The sequence below is a fragment of the Parasteatoda tepidariorum genome, chromosome 1 (genome assembly GCF_982258835.1).
Source record: "Parasteatoda tepidariorum strain Cologne lab strain chromosome 1, Ptep-v5.0, whole genome shotgun sequence".
In the NCBI taxonomy this organism is placed as follows: Eukaryota; Metazoa; Arthropoda; class Arachnida; order Araneae; family Theridiidae; genus Parasteatoda; species Parasteatoda tepidariorum.
Window position 1 is genome coordinate 125,865,471 of NC_141755.1, and position 20,101 is coordinate 125,885,571.

A 20,101-nucleotide genomic window follows, 5' to 3' on the forward strand; every position below is an offset into this window, starting at 1 on the left:
AGGTTCTATACTCTATTCTATAACCGTCGTCGAACAGTCGGCCCAATTTTTGGGGTTTACGACTACTCGTGTTCAACTCCGCACCCTTGTCATTTTGAACCCAATCCAGAAGATAAGGGAACTCTTGGATCAAGTATTGAGAGAAATTTTGCCTTCATAAAAGACATTTTGTTGGAACTAACTCGCATTTGAATTACATGGAGAGGAAAACCTCCCAGAGCTAGCCTGATAGTAAGGGGACTCTAACCTATGATTCGTCTACCACTGAAGATAATTCACATCAACACTGTGGTCACTGCAAGCCAGATGCAGAATTCGTATCATTGGAATTCGAATGCTCCCTTGAGCCATCACGCCTCAAATCTTGAGGTTGGGGAATTCTATATAGCAGGGTTATAAATAAATAAAATAAAAAAAACTCTTTATTTTGCAAATAGGTAATAACTTTTAAAAGAATGCTATACCACTTAAAACTCTTTACAGCAATTTCCATTTTACTTCCATGAGTTTTAAAACTTAAAAGTTTAGAGAAAATAAAGTTCAGGTAATCCTAGAGTAAATCATGACACTTCAAATATTGAAATATTTGTTTTAAAATACAAGCAGCATAATTTCCTAAGTTTTCTTTTCATAACTCGTTCGCATTTTGACATTTTGAAAAAATTTTTCAGCATTTGGTTTACTCTAGGTTGACCTGAACTCATTTTTTCGATACCTTAAATTATGTATGTAGGTGACAGAGAATATGCCATTAAGAATTTTTCTCGCTGTATAACATCCTCTAAAGACTTCTTTTTATTTATGGTTAAGAGTTTTAAGAAATCAACTTACGAGTATGATGAATTTGGCACACCAACAACCAGCAGATGATTTCCTTTCATGAATAAACGCCACATACTCTGAAAATGATAAGATTATACTATATAGACCAAAAGAAAAAAATGTTAATAAAATACAGAAATGAATATAGTTTTGAGAATAAGTGTTTGTCCCATCCCAAATAGAATGTCCATTTCTGTATTCATTCTTTAGACAAAAAACAAGAGTGGACTACATAAAATACATATTACAATGTGAGTAAATTTTTAAAGGAAATTAAAGAATATTAATAAACCATAAAACAAATACATGATCATTTCAAAGTATAATTGTAATGAAAATAGATTCCCGAAAAGAGAAAAAAAAGAACTTTTCCAGGCCCGTTCCTTTCGAGAGCGTGTGATAGTGCAATTTACCCAAATAAGTTAAATTTCATGTAAAATCATTACTAAAATTGCAAACACTTACAGTTTATTATCATTTATTTTACCTGAATGTACTGTAATGAAATGCTTGCGATATTTAAAAATCACAAAACTAACCATAACTATAAATGACAAATCTACACTTACATAAACCAATAAAAATTTTATCCTTTTCCCACTTTGTCAAAATATAAACAAAAATCCAAAGTATAGTAGTTCACATATGAAATTTATGGAATTTTAAGAGAAGAACAAGCAGGTTTCCGCAGTGGAAATGGAACAATGCAGCAAATCTTCACACTTAGAAATATCATTGAGCAAAGCTTAGAATTTAACACCTCTTTATATTTAAACTTTATAGATTTCAGTAAAGCCTTTGACTCAGTTAAGAGAGAGAAATTATGGGAAATTTTATCACTTTATAATATACCAGATAAATATATTAACATAATCATATGCATGATAACAGCAAAGCATGTATAGAAGTAAATGGAGAATTAACTGAATTCTTTTTAGTAAAAACTGGCGTGAGACAGGGATGTGTTTTATCAGGATTTTTATTTATACTGGTGATAGACTGGATTATGCGAAACTGCTTGAAAGATGAAAAAAGAGGAATAAGGTGGAATTTCACAACTACTTTAAAAGACCTTGATTTTGCTGATGACATCGTACCTATTTCATCCAAATGTACAGACCTTCAGCTTAAAACAGACAAATTCAACAAATATTCAAATAGTGCAGGTTTATTCATGAACAAGAAGAAAACTAAAGTAATGAGAATAAATCAAAAGAAAAATGACAAAATTAAAATAGAAAATCACGAAATAGATGACAGAGTCATTTAGCTATTTAGGTTCTATTGTAGATAAAAAAGGTGGAAGTAGTGAAGATATTAGACAGAGAATAATCAAAGCAAGAACATGTTTTAAGGGATTACATAAATTTTGGAGAGAGTCGAATATTGAAATAAAGACAAAAATAGTTGTTTACAAAGCTATTGTTAGAGCAGTACTATTATATGGCGCAGAAACCTGGAAACAGACTAAGATCGAAATACAAAAATTAGAAACCTTTCAAAACAAATGTTTAAGATTTATTTTTAAAATTTTCTGGCCTTACAAAGTATCAAATCAAAATCTATTAAAGAAAGCTCAAATAAAAACAATCAAAGATGAAATTAAAAAACGAAGATGGAGCTGGCTTGGACATATCCTTAGAATGCCCAAAGAAAAAATTTCTTCTGTTGAGCTTATATGGGCCCCTGATGGTAAAAGAACAAGAGGAGGACCCAGACTTACCATCCAGCGCATGTTTTTGGGCGAATTAAAAGAATGTGGAATATCTGGCTGGGAGGAAGCAAGATCTATTGCTAAAGACAGGAGGCGTTGGAGGATATGCTAGAGGCCTTAAGTGCCCAAGGCACGTAGAGGATAAGTAAGTAAGTAATAGTAGTTCACATGCTCAATCCTCTCAAATGAGATAAACTTGTGAAAATGTTTAAATGTTCTGGATCAAATGTTTTTATTTTTTAAAAAAAGAGCACATACAAGATTAATGGCTTTGAGACATTATTTGAAAATATCATGAACATCATTTATTGTCTAAAAGAGTTGACACTCTAATTTGAAAAGAACGTTATAAAGAGGAAAGAATTACTGTCCTCCTGTATTGAGCTAGTTTTAATTGCTGAAAAAAAAGCTGAACATACTTAAAACAAGCAATGCTGTCACAAATTAAATAGCTTATAACTATTTTAATAAAATAGTAACTGAAATATCTAAAAAAAAAAAACTAAACTCAGTGGCGCGACAGCCCATAGAGGATCTACTGTGCCCATCTCAGTTTTCTTGACCTTGGGCTCTGGGGTGCAGGAGCAGATGTTCAGGTCAGGTGGTCAGCCAAACGCAGAACACCCCAGTGTTTAGTTCCCAAGCATGCTCGGTATTCATTTATCAACCCACTAAAGGGATGAAAGGTTGAGTCAACCTTGCCCGACTCCGAGGATTAAACCCCTGTGGCAGGGGAGACTCTGACTAACTGAAATATCATCCTTAAATATTCCATAGATTGCACTTTGAGAGGTCACCATTTTTAAAAAAGACGAAAATAAGAAATAAAATTCATTGTATTTTCCCAGTTTGCAAGAAAAAATTCCCTGTTATTTTAGATGATTTTTAAATTCCCTGTCATTTCCTGTGGAGTGTATAATAATTAAAATAAAGCTGAAATGTGATGATGGGCTTCTCTTTCATAGAATTCCGTGAAATGACATTATCAAGTATAAGTGATCCTGAATGATACTGTACTCGTATAGCAAATTCCTTCACAGAAATTTCCCAAGATAAATTGCATGAAGAAAAGGCTGTTGTAAATTCTAATTCTACATGCAATAGATTAATAAAAAATAAAAAAACTGAAATAGGTTAAAATATTGTAGAGAAAGAAAAAATAACAAAAACTATTTTAAGACAAATACTAACTTTATGATATCCTCTTGCATCTAAATCCCAGATCTTGAAACACTGCAAATAAATATATTAAATCTCCTGATTATTTGAATCACAACAAACATAACGCGGATACGTTTATTAAAATAGCTAAAATGATAGTAAATTATACTATAATTTTAACAGCAAAAATTATAGTATAGTTTGTCTAAAGTAAGAACTCCCCTAGCTATTTATCTGGTCCCATGGCAGTGACTATGGTAACGAGGTATAACTTTTTCAAATAGGGTGTGGGGTCACTGCTTAGGACTTGTTTCGGCTAATGTCGGCGTCAGAAAGAGAGCCTTTTTTCCCGGTCTATTGCGTTAGACTTAGAGTGAAGAGAAGCTACCTTCCCTGAAATGCACTGTTTTTAGTTTCCATAGCAGCAGACGGCTTCAGAATTTGTGGCGGGGAGAGTTCTTACTATAGACCAACTATACTGTAATAAAGGAAAATAATTATGAATTGTATACTTTATGAAGGATCAAGGACACAAAAATCAGAATATAGTTTTGTTTAATGCAACTTACCTTTGCTATTTGGAGCCAAGTGGTGAAATCTCTGGGTCCATTCATTTTTATGAACATGACATAAACTTCACCCTAATTATAACAACAAAAAAGATTTTTTTTTAATATACACATTAGTTTTTCAATTTTATTAAACAATCGTATGATATGGAATAAATTATTTACTTTAGTTTCTGGAATAAAATTTTCTTCACAAGGAGATTTACTGTGATCTAGAACTACTGCTTTTCTGTAAAATAAAATACATAGTTCATATGATGAATAACGTGTAAAAAAAAGCGGATATGAATACTTTTTTAAACATAAAATGGGACCATAGGTAACTAAAATGGGAGTTCATTTAACCCTTTAACAGAGAATGGAAAAAAGTTGTATTGACGATGACATAAGTAGGATCAAACAGGTATTGTTTTTTTTAGATCTAAACCAATGATTCTTTATTTTTAAGGTTAAATAAAAAACTACGAATTTTAGCTTAAATGCATTTTTCTACAAGTTGTTATGAATGTCTAATCTTTTTTAAATTTTCTGTTTTTCTACGATTGATAACTATTTTATTTTAAAAACACCACATATTTCAGAATAAAAGCGAAGAGCGCTTTATTTTTAAAAAAAAAATTTAAGCAAAATTTAAAATCTATCTATGAGTTGATATTAAAAAAAAGGAATGCTACTTTTGTGGGTAGCTTTCATTCCTTTTGGACTACCCAACCATCTCAGTTTATTTGTTTACTTTCGGTCACAAACAATCCCACCGATTCTTTCCTTCCTTCTTTTGTTATCCCACTCTTTTCTTATTAAACCTTTTCAATTTACTAACCTGTATACGTCATTAGCAGTTCAACTTGACAAGAATTCAAAATAAATCACTTCTGTCTGAATTCTGGAGCTAGAACATTCAATTTCCCCCCCCCCCTTTATCTGCTGTTTTCTGCAGAAAAAATGAGTGGCAAAAGCAAATTTTGCAAATTTTTTATTTACCTTCCAACTGTTATTATCTGTACTTATTCATTACGTACTACAATTGATAGTCATACAAAAAATTTTGTTTTTATACACAATCAATCAAGAATGCTCGAGCCGAGATGGCACAGGGGATAGAGCGTTCACCTTGCAATCGAAGCGGGTTTAAATCCCTACAATGAAAAGATTCCAAAGCTCTACTATTTTTAGAATCATCATCTCAAAAATTTCTAACTTTTTTTAATTTTTTTTTTTTACTAAAATAGGATATATTAAGAGATTTTTGGATTACAAGTTATTTTATAGTTGTAATAGATATCTTAAGTTAATAGTGTTTAACCCTTGCATCGCATATCTTTCAATTTCCACACGCAAGGTAAAAGTAGAAAAATTTGTGCAACCTGCAATTTCGATCTTGAGATTACTAAGATTCACACTCAGTACCAGAAAATCAAATCATTAGAATGAAAGTTTAAGTTATTTAGGTTGATATCATTTTAATTTTGCACACTTTTCATAATACTCTGTGTCCACTAAAATAAAATATTGTAATAAACTATAAATAATATCTGATAAATAAAATGTAAATACCTTAGTAGATCATGAATAACTTCTTCATAATTATCTTTTTTCACGCTATAGGAGAAATATATGAAATCAATATTAAAAACATTAAAAAAAAATTATGTAAGTAATAATTTTAATTTTTTCTTGATTCCGCGCTCTGCATGGTGCATCAATAATTTTTGCTAAGAAAATTGCTCATAATAAAGTTGATACAAACTATGATGAAATTTTATTAAAATATTTAGTAGCAAAGATTTTACCTTAACTACATTGAAGTAAGATAACTAATGTATGAAGTTCTCGACTTTTAATAGCATATGTAACTATAATATAGAGGTGTTAATTGTGATTATGAAGCAACTGATAATAAATAAAATTAGTTGAAAACATAGAAAAAAAATGGAAAATATTAAAGATTAATGAAAAGAGAAGAAGAAAAATTATTAAAATAAAATAATTAAAAAAATATATAAATTAAAAAGAAAGAAAACAAAAAAATGTGTGTGAAAAGATATCATCTCTTTATCAGCTCACACGATTAAAAAAATTTTTACACAATGTTTTCAACTTAGTTTCATTTTTTTAGTGCTCCTCACTATTGTATTGATATATTTTATTTTGGCAATATTGACACTATATTAGAAAGCACTACTTTTTGCGGACATAATCGTGTGAGCTGATGAAGAGATTATATCTTTTCAATTTTTTCTTTGTTTTCCAGCTTTTTAATTTATACGTATATATTTTTCAATTATTTCATTTGGTTTTAATAATTTTTCTTCTTTTCTTTTCATTATTCTTTAATATTTACCATATTTTCTCTGTTTTTTAAACTGATTTCATGAGTTCTATATACTTGAAGCTTATGCAGAGTAAATAACTTATTAAATGTTCTCTTTTTATCCTTATTGCTTTTATTGCACTATATATAAATATATATATATATTATAAAGAAACAATAATTTCCCTTAATGCTATCATACAATAAATGCAAAGCATCTTGAATCCATTTTAATTTAAGGAAAAGTGACCTCCTAAATTATCATAAGAATTAGGTGATCATAATTGAGGGTCATTTATAATCTGGGTAACTTTCTTTTCAAAGGATAGAATAAATTTATCAATCATTATTTTACTTTAATATTTTTGCTTAAAGAAAAGAATTTTTAAAATTGGTCAAGAATTGTTCAATAATGAGTTAATATTTATGGTATTTTTTTAACACCTACGACAATATAACCAACAGCATAAAGAAGAATTTATGATGCAAGGAAAAGAGAATCGATCTTTGAAAGGTGAGCAAAAAGGATTTGATTTGAGGAAAGGCATGTACATAATTTTTTATTTTATTGATATGTGCGGCATTTGAATGATAAAGATATTAATGTTGGAATATATGAAGAAATTAAATAATTTTGAAAAAAAAAAAAAAAAAAAAAAAATATATATATATATATATACATACATACATACATACATACACACAATTAAAAATTATCTTTAACGCCACTTTTGGTATTTTAATCTTCAGAACGACAGGAAAGTAGAACAAAAATTATTAAAAAAACAAAGTAATAGTAACATTCTATTAACAATATTACATTTATTTTAAATTTAGTACTCCTAAATCACACATTTAAATAAAGATTCATAAAAGGATTAACCTGTCTAAGTCCTTGAGTTCAATATTTGGCTGAGTATTGAAGGCATGTTTCTTGAAGTAAATGTCTTGAAAAAAGGAGTTCATATTCAGTCCAGATGAACCGAAATGATATGTTCTCGAGACATCTGGGACGACGCATTCACGCCCCTTTCTCACATCTGGCAACCTCATCCACATGTCCCAGTCCCACAGCTACATAGAAAATTCATAAAATATGGAAAATTTTCAACAAAAAATGCATACAAATAATAGGGAGCCGTCTACAGAGCCTGGCTTAATTATTAAACGTATTATAAGATTCTGCCGCATCTTTTCTTTCACGCTCAATTCGTCCCGACTCAATTTTCATCTTTATGAGTCGTATGCAGGGCCGGATTAACCTATAGGCACACTAGGCACGTGCCTAGGGCCTACGAAAAACTTGGGAGAAAAAATTTTTTTGACAAAAATAATTTAGCTGTAAAAACAACAAGTGTATTTTGCACAAAATTATGAAGATACAAATAAAAATATAATATTTTTCGGTAATAAATTATTTTGCAGAATCTTATGGTCTAATATATTACTTTTTTGCGATTTTTGGATTCAACGAAATCTTGTATTATGCTGTCGAATTCCAAACTACGCAAAATGTCGTATTCAATAGACACAAGTGCGAGCGATTCCAAACGATCTTGATTCATTGTTGAAGGCAAATAATTTTTTTATCAATTTTTATCTGGAGAAAGATCTTTCTCCTTCTGCATTTGATCAACAAATATATTCTTACTGCAATGTGAACGTTAGGAAAAGTATTCACAAGTTTATCTTTAATTTGAGCCTTCAACATTTCTTATGCAGATTTATGTTCATACAAATTTGAAAATAGTAAAAATTCATCTACAAAGTTTTCCTCTAAATCGGATGAGTCAATTTTCACCAAATTTTGCGCTTTTAGTTTAATCTCAGATTCTGACAAATTTTTGCGAACAAGAAAATTGAAATTATCATACAAAAAAAATATATTCTGAAAAAAGGGGAGGAGTGGGGGAAGGAGGGGAGGGTCCAAAAATGGCTACGTCTAGGGCCTACGAAAGGTATAATCCGTCTCTGGTCGTATGCTAGCTTCAGAAACCTTCAAACGTGATATTTCACGGTTTGAAAATATCACTTCAGCTTTTTTACACGGCGAAAGATCACCTTTTTTACCCATGATGAAAATGTTCCAATTGATCATTTATACACTGCACACAAAATAAACAAATAACAACATAGTATAAAACTGCGAAAAAAATAAACACAGTGCATAAAGGTACAGAAACACGCTCGCAAGTGACGCACACGAGCAATTGAAACCAGTTTGGACTTGTTTACATTTGTGCATCAATGGGTTAACATTGTAAGGCAATATGTTAAAAATAAATACAAATAGGAAGAATATAAAAAATCTCCTGAATAAAAACCCATGACATGTATGTTTAAATATAAAAGTTATTGCACAGAAAGCTCATGCAGAACATGTCATTATTAAGAAACTACAGTGCGTCTAATAATTTGCCCAGGGACTATAAACTTAAATAGTCATTAAAATACAATTAAAAATGATATTTTATTAATAATTTTGCAGATTTAAAGTAGTTTGTCAAACAAATAAAGTTGCATATAAAAAGTGAGAACTGGTGATTTTATTTTTAAAAGCTCTCACCACATCATTGAGTTAATTCACAGATATTTAAAAATTGGATAAACTACAAGTCATTTTTTAGACAGATAATATAAGTTAGTTTAATAATCACAATAATATATTTTGATTAAAATAACTTATATTTTTTAAATTTTAATAGTTATTTTTTCAGAAAGTTTTCCACTCATAGAAAAAGAAAATCCAAATTAATTTAAAGATGGAAGTTTTCAGAAAGATTAAAAATGGGTTACCTTCTCAGGAGTTGGCCATCGTGGTTCTAATTCTTCTTTATAAAGACTTCTTTTTAAAATCCATCCTAAACCTGGCATCGTTTCAACCCTGTACAACAGTCCAGAGTCTTCACTGGTATGCTCATAGCCCTAAAATCAAACACAACAGGCATTATAGAGACTGCAGGACGATTCTCTTTTTATGATTTGTGCAGAGAGATCTTCACTCAAATAGTAACTGAAACTATGTTAGTTCTCTTCAATTTAGCTTTCTACTACTGGGTAAGTCAAAATGAATGTACAAAATTAAGTAGGGGCAATTTGCAGTATGTGTGGTGCACAGAGCCTTTTTGAGTGTTTGCAGAACAGGTTGATTGAACAACTCAAATATTTAGACCTTTTGACTGAAACTTTTTTCTCCTCAGCTTCTTTAATAATCAAAAAACAAATGGCCAAAGGTGTACATTTTTTCCTGATTTTCATACCGATGCTAAAAGAAGCTGAATTATTAAAAATTTGCTACATTTTCTTAAGATGATTCATTTCAATGAACGCTAAAAAAAACAACAACAACTGGATAGTCACAAACCCTTTAATTTTAATCGTTTGGTGTTTATAAAATTAAAAATTTTCATGGCTCCCCAAGTTGTATGACTAAAGCTACAATTTACTAATTTACATTATTAAGAAATTTTGCTTAGAGAAAAAGTTAGAATAGAAAAACGTATAAGACTTAAAACCTTTACTCCTTACTTTACATTTAGAGTTTATGAGCAAGTTTTGAATATATTCCTGACAAATGTTTGTTATGCGGGATAGACATCAAGTTTCATGCTGATTCGTCATGTTATTAAAAACAGAGGAAGACACAGGTGCAAAACCTAAAACAATAGCATAAGGTGAGATTTGGAGATTGTGGTGGCTATGCATAGTTTGTGGTAGATACTGTAAAGTAAAGCAGAGATGACGTTCTTCATAAACCCTCATAGATTATTTCCTAACCTCGCTACCTTTTTGCACTCAGAAACCTGATACTGTTAACCTGAAACATTACTTCAATGAAAAACAAGTCTACGTATTTCCACCTTAAACAGCATTTAAAAATTTGCACTTTCTTCAGTTTTTTGCACAAAGATTTCAATTTTGGTTACTGAGATATTAATGTTTAAAACTGATTAATTTTAGTGTTTTTCCTCAGCATTGATTGATAATCAATAATCTATTTTGGTTTCATATAGGGAAGAGGTTGAGAGGGCCAGGTATGAGGCTCTAATTTCTCTATGCGTAAAGCAATTAAGTGAATGATAAATGTTGTAAAAGAGGAAATAATCTTTCGAAATTTTTATAAACTATTGTTACCACTAATTGAAGCTAAGCTCAAAATTTTACAAAAAAAAAACTTTTTTTTTGTTATTAGTTTTAAAATTACATACTTAAAAAATGCAAAACAAAAAAACTCTTTATATGTCAATTTTAAATATTCTTGTTCTTAGATTTCACATCAGTACTGATTACGTCACGCTAATACTGACTGTCGAATAAATAAATCTAAATAAATAATTTTTAGAACTTAAATTAAGCAATGATGTATGTAATGAAAATTTTTTGACTATCAAATAACTTAAAATTGCAATATATCGAGGAATAATTTATTTTAGAATATTTTAAATGATATATTTTTTACCTAAAAAGTATTTCATCTTAAGAATAACAAATTAAATCTTTAATTCTAAGTTGTTATTCGAAGGATTGTTGTACATTATGACTATTTCTAACATTTGAAGTTATAAAACGTGGTAATAGAAAATATTGGAGACAAAAAATAATTTTTTTAAAAATAAAAATGCAAAATTAATTGCATTTTATATCAAAGCAAAATTAATATTTACAGTGTTCAATGAAATTTAAAGTGCTGTTTCATTAACATTTTAAACAATCCTTTCATTACTTTTCATGTCTGTCATAATCACACCAATTGGAAAACATGTACACAGATACATTTATTATAACATACGAATTAGTGATAATATTTAAACGTAACTTTAATGTCAAGTTAAAATATCTTACTTGGTCATTCCAAGCAGAGATGCAATAAATTGAATCATCTTCTTCCAAAAGTCTAAGGGTTTGGCTAAAGTAACTGAAATTAAGTTATAAATGTAAAGTTTAAAAAATTGAGTATACAAATGAAATAAAATTAAGCTAACAAAACCTGTTGATATAAGAAAAAAGGTTGAAAATGATAGGTATAAAAAGATGCAAATTCTACTCTATGAATATCCATTATTCTTCCAGTAACACAATATTAAAACGAATTTTTTAAAAGTCGAGGATAAAAATATACTAGAATGAAAAATGCTGTTTTAAAGTAAATCTCCATGAAGCATATTATTTTCGAGAAATAAAGACATTGACTTAAAAGAAATAGAATATTATCAAAGGTAAAAAAAGAAGAAATTATATTAATAAATTGAATTTTATATTTACAGACACAGCAGCACTAAATTTAAATCAGAAATAAAACAACATTATAAACTAAGCCAGGTACAAAACTAAAAAACTGAGTTCATTAAATTTATTATTTCCCCGAAAAGAATATAATTATTTCAGGCATGTAATTATTGATGTGCAACTTTTACAATTTCAGAAAATGCTCAAAGTTCGTGTTCTTTTTAATTTATATCATATTATGTAAAATTTGTCTAGAGATTATATAGTTTTTTTAAGAATGGTGCTTAGTTGATGTAGTTTACTATAATCTTTACATGTGAATACAATGCATATTTTTTTTTAAAGTTTAAATTACCATAACTTTTTAAGCAATAATGTAAATTTATAGAAAAAAAAATTCTATAGTTACATATCAACTTTTAATTGAAGCTACAAAGTTTCGCTTTCTAACAAAAACTGGGTTTTATCAGACAAATAAAAAGTAATAATTATATTACAAGAATCTTATTAATATCTACTGAAATCAAGTCTTTATGCTAAACCTAATCTTCACATGAAACTGAAATCAAATCTTTATATTTCATGAGATTAAAAAGCCAAAAAACTATATGATTAACATGAAATGCACAAACCTAAAAAAATCAGGAGAAACATCTAAATCTTCTTCAATTATTATTGCATACTTTGCTTCCTGCAATAAAAAAAAGTCACTCTGATAAGAATACGTTTATTAAGTGGTTATTGTAAATAATTTATTGTCAACAACACTTACGGAAAATAAATTAAAAGTTGCTGTTAGACTAGCCTTATAATGCTGAGATATTCTTGCATTTTTGGCACCAATTGGAGTATGCTATCAAACAAAATTAAATAAATTTTAGTTTCATTTTTATAATCAATATACAGGTTGGTTATAAGTGAAATCCAGGTTGAATATAATTAGGAGTCCTAGAATTAGCATATGTTTAAAGGGACCTTTATAAAAATAAAAATAGAGAATTTTTATTTATTTATTTATTTATTTTTTTAAAATCTGAAAACATCATAATGCGATGTGAAGAGAATTTGTGTATAATGCATAAAAATTCGTTCAAATCCCAGTTCACTGTCTTGAGTATGGTTCACGGGGCTGACCTTGAATATGGTAATCAGTTGGTGCAGATGATATTTTTATTTACAAAATCAGACACAAAAACATACTGTCACGGAGTAAACATATCCTTTTTTAAATCCTCAAAACACAATGGGTAGCTTCAACCTGGAAATTAGGGTCACAACCATTTGGTAAGAAGAGCATTACAAAGTTTGGACCCATTAACGTTAATTTCACTTCCTGAGTATTTTGGCATATTTCCAGAACTTTTTAAGCCAATTGGAAAATTTTTGCATGCAATAATAAAATTCCTTTAAAATAAATTGCATGAAAAAAAAACAATTATTAACAATTTGCTTCTATAATTTTGTTTAATAACAGTCGAAAAATTTTGAATTGTAAGATATACCAATTTTTTTTATATATAATTTTAAAGAATGTAATTATACAGCAAAAAAGTTTTTTGAATAAAATCAGCTTGAATTTAAAAAAAATAATTTTATAAAGTAATATTATAATTGATTAAAAAAATCTAACAAATTAAAGTATCTGTAGTATGTCTCTGGTTATCGCTTCATTCTGTCACACTTATTTTATTTATTCATAAAATTTCATTTCATTAAATAACTCCATAAGTTACTATTCTTACTTTATGAAATTTCTAATAGAAAATAACTTCACACAGTGCAGTAACTCTCACCTTTTTCCTGACGTTTATTCGAATCCTAACTAGAACGCAATCTTTGCTGCCATTCTTAATATACAAACTTTACAAAATAAAGAATCCATACAATAACATGTGATGTCTGATGTATAATATTCCACAGAATGGTTAAAATTTCTTTGTAAACAAGAGAATGATACCTTTTTCAGTCAACTTTTTAACATTTGCACAATTCTCTCTCGTCGGTGGAGCATTAAACTTCCATTGTATTCTTTAAGTGGAACAAATTATTTGATTCCAATTGAACGCTTTCATAAAGGTTTGAAGCACGACAAAATTTCTGTCATTGTTACTGCTTTAGATTGACCACGGCGAGCTACGGCAGGGTAGCTACTCAAATAAAAGTCTCAGACTTTTCCAGAAATATTTTTAAAAAATTCCAGTCCAATATGGCACTACATACTGACAGTACCATGGTTAAAATATACAGTGAACTACATAAAAATTAATATTTGTAATTTATACAGTATATTTCATATCCATTAAAAAAATAACACCATAATACAGAGAAAATATAGTATTAAAGACAATAGTTTGTGATAATTTTATTTATTTAGTTAATATAATTTAATGAATAGTATAAAAATTTGTTTTAATTTTGTAATTTGGGAGTCAATAGCAGAAACTTCTGTTAAAATATTCCTGTTTTAATTTTTGTTTAATTTTGTAACTGTTTTATTTTGAATTCATGTTTAATTCAGTTTTATACATTGCTCTTGCATGATGGGAAACATGCAAAAATGAACAAGGGTGACATTTAAAGGAGGAAAAATCGCAATTCTTCATGTCAATAAAATGCTACTTTTCTACATACATTTATAAATACTTAAAAGATAAAATTATGAAAAATAATCTCACTTTAGAAATGAATCCTTAATTCGTCATTATTAATAAACTTGCAAATAATAGTAATGCAAATTAAACAAAATAAATTATCTGAGTTTAATAATAATTAATAACATATTTGATAATAATAAATGCTATAATAATTTAGTAGTATCTCTGTTTATTAGTATTACAGATACTAGTTCATAAAAAAAATCTTTTTAAGACAACTAAAACATCTTAATCCCCTAGACATTTTGAATTCAACAGTAATTAAAAACTTATTTAATCAAATAAATAAATAATATTTTTAAAATTGAAATATTCAAACTATGACAGGTGGGTAGGATTGTCCTCTTAGTGATAAATAATATTTTTTCCTATTTTATATTAATAAAAACTACTATCTACATTTTTATATTAATTAAAAAAGTAAATCAAATTTGTTAAAAAAGTAGGGGAAAAAAAAGATCCAACCATTCATTATGAAGAAAAAAATCAAAATGAGGAGTTGCATGTGAGAGTGTAAATGTCCATCTCAGCACATGTAGACCCGAAAGGATTTCATAAACACGTATGGAACATTGTGACGAGATATAGATGTGAATCAATAGATTTAAAACAATAATTCACGGTCAAAAAGTTCACACATCAAAATACATGTACCTGTATGCCACGTAAACCAAACAATTTTGTCACTTCCAAAGGCTCCTAAATAAACAAAACAAAAAATTAGACTTCCATCAAAAGTAAAACAGTGATAAGAAGGAAATATGAAATGCACTTACCTCAAAATACCCATCTATAAAAACAGTGATCATTTCAGGATTACAGCCGTGAGCCGATAATAAGGAACGTAACATTCTAAAAGCAAAACAAAATAGAAGCTTTTGCTGCAGTAATTTAAAGAAATTTTGTATAATAAATCAGTTTGTTTTTAGAAAATAAATACAGTCGAACTCGTTTTTAACGAGCTCGGATTTAACGAGAACTCGGATTTACCGAGGGAAACGAGAATATTTGGTTTGATCAATGTTAAGTCTATGGAACAGAAGTCGCTTATAACGAGCAATATTTTTCTGTCTTGCAATATTTTTTCTCATCTTTTTTTCAAAATGATAGTAACGAAAGTAAGCTGACAAACAAATGAAAGTAAGATTCAAATGAAAGTAAGCTGACAAACTATTTTAAATATGTAGATTAATGAAAAAAATAAATGTTTTGGTAAGTATCTTTTCCTTTATTTTTCTTTCCGTTTATATTTCCTTTCCTTTAAGACTGTAGCGCAACTAGAAATTTTTTGCTGGCTTGGGGGAGGGGGGGTTAGTTGTCACTAAATTAAGATAAGTATTTAACTAAATTAATTAATGTAATTAAAGTAAGTATTAATTAAATTTTAAGTCAACTCAATAACTTGACCTCCCAAGCCCCCCCTCTCTCTTCTGGTTGCACGTCTGCCTTAAGGACCCGTTTATTACGAGCACTCGGATTTAACGAGTACATGTTACGCTCCCTATGTGCTCGTTATAAACGAGTTCGACTGTACAATCAAACCTCTTTCTAAACAAAGGCAACTTTTGAGGAATCTTCTATACAATTAAAGAGCATCTTCCATATTATTTACATCATGGGAAACCTCTGAACTCATTGCCTACATGAATTTTGTTTCAAGGTGTATCTTAGTTAATTTAATTCCCTTTTTTTCCCTTCATCTTTAGCTTGCAAGGATTTTAAGTGATCGAATACGAATACCGGCCATCTTTTAACACAAAGCCTCAGAAGTTTCATTGCATATTACAATATAAAGCCAAACAGGAAATTGAATCAAATATCACTGATGATAAAAAATTAAAAAGAATTTAATGTTTTTTAACTAATGAAGAGAAAGACTGACCTGTATAAATAGTGAGGTCTATTGCTGGCAATGATAGCCACAGGAACATCTTTAACACGATTATTTTGAATCTAAAGAAAACAATATTTTTATAAATGCAGTAAACCAAAATAAAAAGTCAGAAAATGAAGATTTTGTCGCTTACTGCAATACTTAAATATGAATATAAAAGAACATATTAACAATAATGTATTAAGAGAAAGATGTAACAAATCTAATTATAATTAACAGAAAATCGATTTATTGTCATAGAAAATCATGAAAGACACACAAGAAAAAAAATTAAATAAATAACGAATGTAGTTTAGAAAATTAACTTTTCCTAATGTACACAAAGACTATTACTACAGATAAGATGTAATGCCTAACACTAGAAAGATTGAAAATTAGTATATACACCTATATTGCACAAAAGCAGTAAAAATGACTGGATTGTGAATGCGTAAATAAATTTGTTAAAAATTAATTTTTAACATTTTTTAAATCATTTACCGTTATATAACAAGTTATTAGTAAATATTAACAATAAAAAAATTACATGCTGTACAAAAAGTCACAAAATTCCAAGAAATTGTGTCATTATATATATTATTGCTTTTCTAATTTGCTTTAAGAAAATAGACATTAATCAGAAGTTAAAATATAAAAAAATAAAAAAAGGTATTAATATCATAATTTAAAAATATAACAGTATTAATAATGCACAATATTATAAATAAAACTTTTTTCTTAATACCTTCCCTTAGCATTTATTAAGAATTCAAAGATAAGTAGAAATCCACATTTTAAAACATACCAAATATTGGTTCAGAATGGCAGCGGCCCTTTGATTTTCTTTTAGGATCAAAATTATTTTAAATATAGTTTATTAACAATCATAATATAGCCTTACATTTCTAATTTTCCATGAAATAAAAATTTTTTGCAAACAGAAATCTAAAATCTTATAAAATGAAAATTATTAGCTTAATTACTAACCAACTCCATTAATAATTTTTGCTAAAATTATCTATGGCATTAAAATATATATAGATACCTTTGTGACTGATATAGATATGTAATATAATATTAAAAAAACAATATTAGCATTAACTTTTTGTTGCTACATTGCATTGCTTATGTCACAAACCATTTTCCCTCATCTGGTAGTTTGCAAAACCCCCAGCACGTTTGTGAGGGGTTAAAAGGGCTCACAAAAATGAAATTGTAATGGCAGAATTTTCAATGACTAATCTAAAGAAATATCTATAGGTAATTACATGTATATCCCTGAGCAAGTGATCGGATAAAGTATATTCAAACGCACCCTCTTAGAACAATTATTCTTATTTTATAGCAAAATATTTGTTTCTTAAATAATGAATATTTTCAAATTTCTTTTTAAATGAAACTTTTGATAATAGTTTTGAATTCATTTCAGAAAACAAGAAAATTCTGTAAAACCAAAATCAAATAAAATTAAAGTTGATATGCCCCATAATTAAACCTTTTTATAGTTCTACTACTTAATAATTGCAGGTCTCAGCAATAACCAAATTTTAAGTAAAATTAAAAGCATATTTATGACAATGCAAAATATGGCACACAAAAAAAAGTTTCCTTAGAGAACAAAATTTGATAAACTAGTAAAGAAAGTTTTTCAGAATTTATAAAACAAAAATTCAATTGATCAAGTCGTCCAAATGAGCTGTCGGTGAAGTGATTGTCATCGCTGCCTAAGAAAAGTGTACAATAATTACTGTTGATTAAATCTAAATTTCACATTGAACATAAAATTTAAGATATAATTTAAATTTCTTGAATAAATTAAATACGAAAAAAACAAAAACATTAACACATAAAAACCACATAAATAATTTTATATTATTATATTTTATGATTAAACTAATGTTAGGTTAACTTTATGTAACATTTAAAGTCTGACACAGTTCATCTTTACCTAAACATTTTACTACTATGATTTACTATATTAGATTTTCTTTATTTTTATTACCACTCATTTCTAAGTTACTCAACGCAAGTGGATAATTTATACAAACTTGCACAGTTTTATATCAAGTGTTCCTCGCATCGGGCAAAACCCCGTGATACATAAAATTCAAAGTTGCTTTATAGAATTTAGGGATGAAGGGTTCCATATCTACTTTTGTTGGACACAATCACATGTTGGCATGCGCGGGAATGACCTTGCTGACATTGCGGCTAAAACCACTCAAATAACAAGCAATAACTTTGTAACACCTCCGGATTTTAAACTAAATATGTAAATGTACAACAGGCTTGGAAAGAACATTGGAATAAACAAATTAATAACAAACTGTGGGAAATTTATCCTAATCTTGACAACTTCAGAACAATACATATTGATCGCAAAACCCAGGTTATAATCAATAGATTGTGCATTGGTCATTCTCGCTTTGCATGTACTAAAATTTGAACCTGCACCTAGTTCTTCCCTATGACGTGTTGACATTACTATTAAACACACTTTAACTGACTGCGAACGATTCAAACATTTATATGAGGAGCAAACTTTTTGGCAGCTTTTATCCTAACATTCAATCTTTGCTTGGTGACCCTATACATCACAACCTTTTAAAGTTTATCAAAACTATAGGACTTTTATTCTTTACTTTATGAAAAAATACATCAGTTTGACCTAGATTAAAACCTAGTGACTGGCACAGTATAGCCATTTCTGGCTCTTGTGCCAATAAACTCCAACAAACCAATTAACGCTAAACCTAGCATCATTAAGGCCATTATAATGCGATCTCTTGAATTGGTATTACAGATTGCATTAAGTAGTAAAATTTATTATCGTCATATAATGTTTAAACTTTGTGAATTTTTGAAAATTGAGACCAGTATGTCAAGTAGTCTTTTACTTCACTACTGAATTTAAGTTCCATTACGGGTAATTTCAATGTCCCCCCCCCCCACTATAACCGCAAGCATAGGAATCTTAGTTAACACTTTTTCAGTTCAAGAGTTCTAAGAATCCATCTTCACAGGTTTCTGCAGTCTTGAAATAGTCTCCTTATTTGACTGCAACGGTGCCTTGGTGATGTTTATCTAGTCCTCTATCAAACAGGACAATTTGTCTTTCAGTTGCATTACTAAAACTGAGGCGACTTTTATATCTTGCATCTCCTTATTCAATTTATTGCCTAATTTGTTTGCACAAGGAAGTTTGAAAATTCTTTTGATGAACTTTTAATGGCGATAATTCCATTATTTTTATTAATTAACTGGCTTCATGTTGGGCACCACAGATCGTATAGCTAAATTAGCGATTTTTAAATTTTTTTTAGACAATTTTCTAAATATTTATGTAATTTGTCCGTTTTAAGGTGCATATAATTCTTTACAGCAAAATGGTACATAAATAAATTAAAGATATAGTTTTGAACTTAATAAAAATCACTGCTTTTATAAATTTACTTTATATATAGGTACATATTTTTGCACCTTAATTGTGGCCTTCTTATTTTACTTGGCAACAAAGACTTGAAAACACTGTTAGCAGAGAAAACTCACTTCTTTTGGGGTGAATGCAAGGGGCGCAGGATCAAGGCAACTACAGACGCTGCCGTACCCTTCAATGTGGTTACAGAAACCTCTTCTTCTATTGTTTTCTTCATTATCTGCCCAATCACATTCACTCTCTAAAAAGAAAATACAAATATTTAGAAAACAGATTCAGGAGAAAGACTTATTTTTCCTTTAAAAAAATAAATGAATAAAGGATAGGGACTTATT

At 28.7% G+C, this 20,101-nt stretch overlaps 1 protein-coding gene across 4 annotated transcripts in view; it reads right to left on the reverse strand.

Annotated features, from left to right (window-relative positions):
* Positions 1–20,101, reverse strand: part of LOC107445532 (protein O-linked-mannose beta-1,2-N-acetylglucosaminyltransferase 1) — a 128,186-nt gene that overhangs the window by 2,269 nt on the left and 105,816 nt on the right. For all 4 annotated transcript variants that reach the window (XM_043050135.3, XM_087152564.1, XM_087152566.1 and 1 more), the window contains 14 exons: positions 19,880–20,007; positions 16,340–16,410; positions 15,234–15,309; positions 15,112–15,156; positions 12,576–12,656; positions 12,436–12,494; positions 11,420–11,492; positions 9,374–9,502; positions 7,461–7,651; positions 5,821–5,865; positions 4,432–4,495; positions 4,267–4,338; positions 3,728–3,769; positions 832–899 (listed from right to left, as the gene is read on the reverse strand). In XM_043050135.3, coding sequence (XP_042906069.1) covers positions 832–899; positions 3,728–3,769; positions 4,267–4,338; positions 4,432–4,495; positions 5,821–5,865; positions 7,461–7,651; positions 9,374–9,502; positions 11,420–11,492; positions 12,436–12,494; positions 12,576–12,656; positions 15,112–15,156; positions 15,234–15,309; positions 16,340–16,410; positions 19,880–20,007 — 1,144 coding nt within the window. The remainder of the gene's footprint in view (positions 1–831; positions 900–3,727; positions 3,770–4,266; positions 4,339–4,431; positions 4,496–5,820; positions 5,866–7,460; positions 7,652–9,373; positions 9,503–11,419; positions 11,493–12,435; positions 12,495–12,575; positions 12,657–15,111; positions 15,157–15,233; positions 15,310–16,339; positions 16,411–19,879; positions 20,008–20,101) is intronic.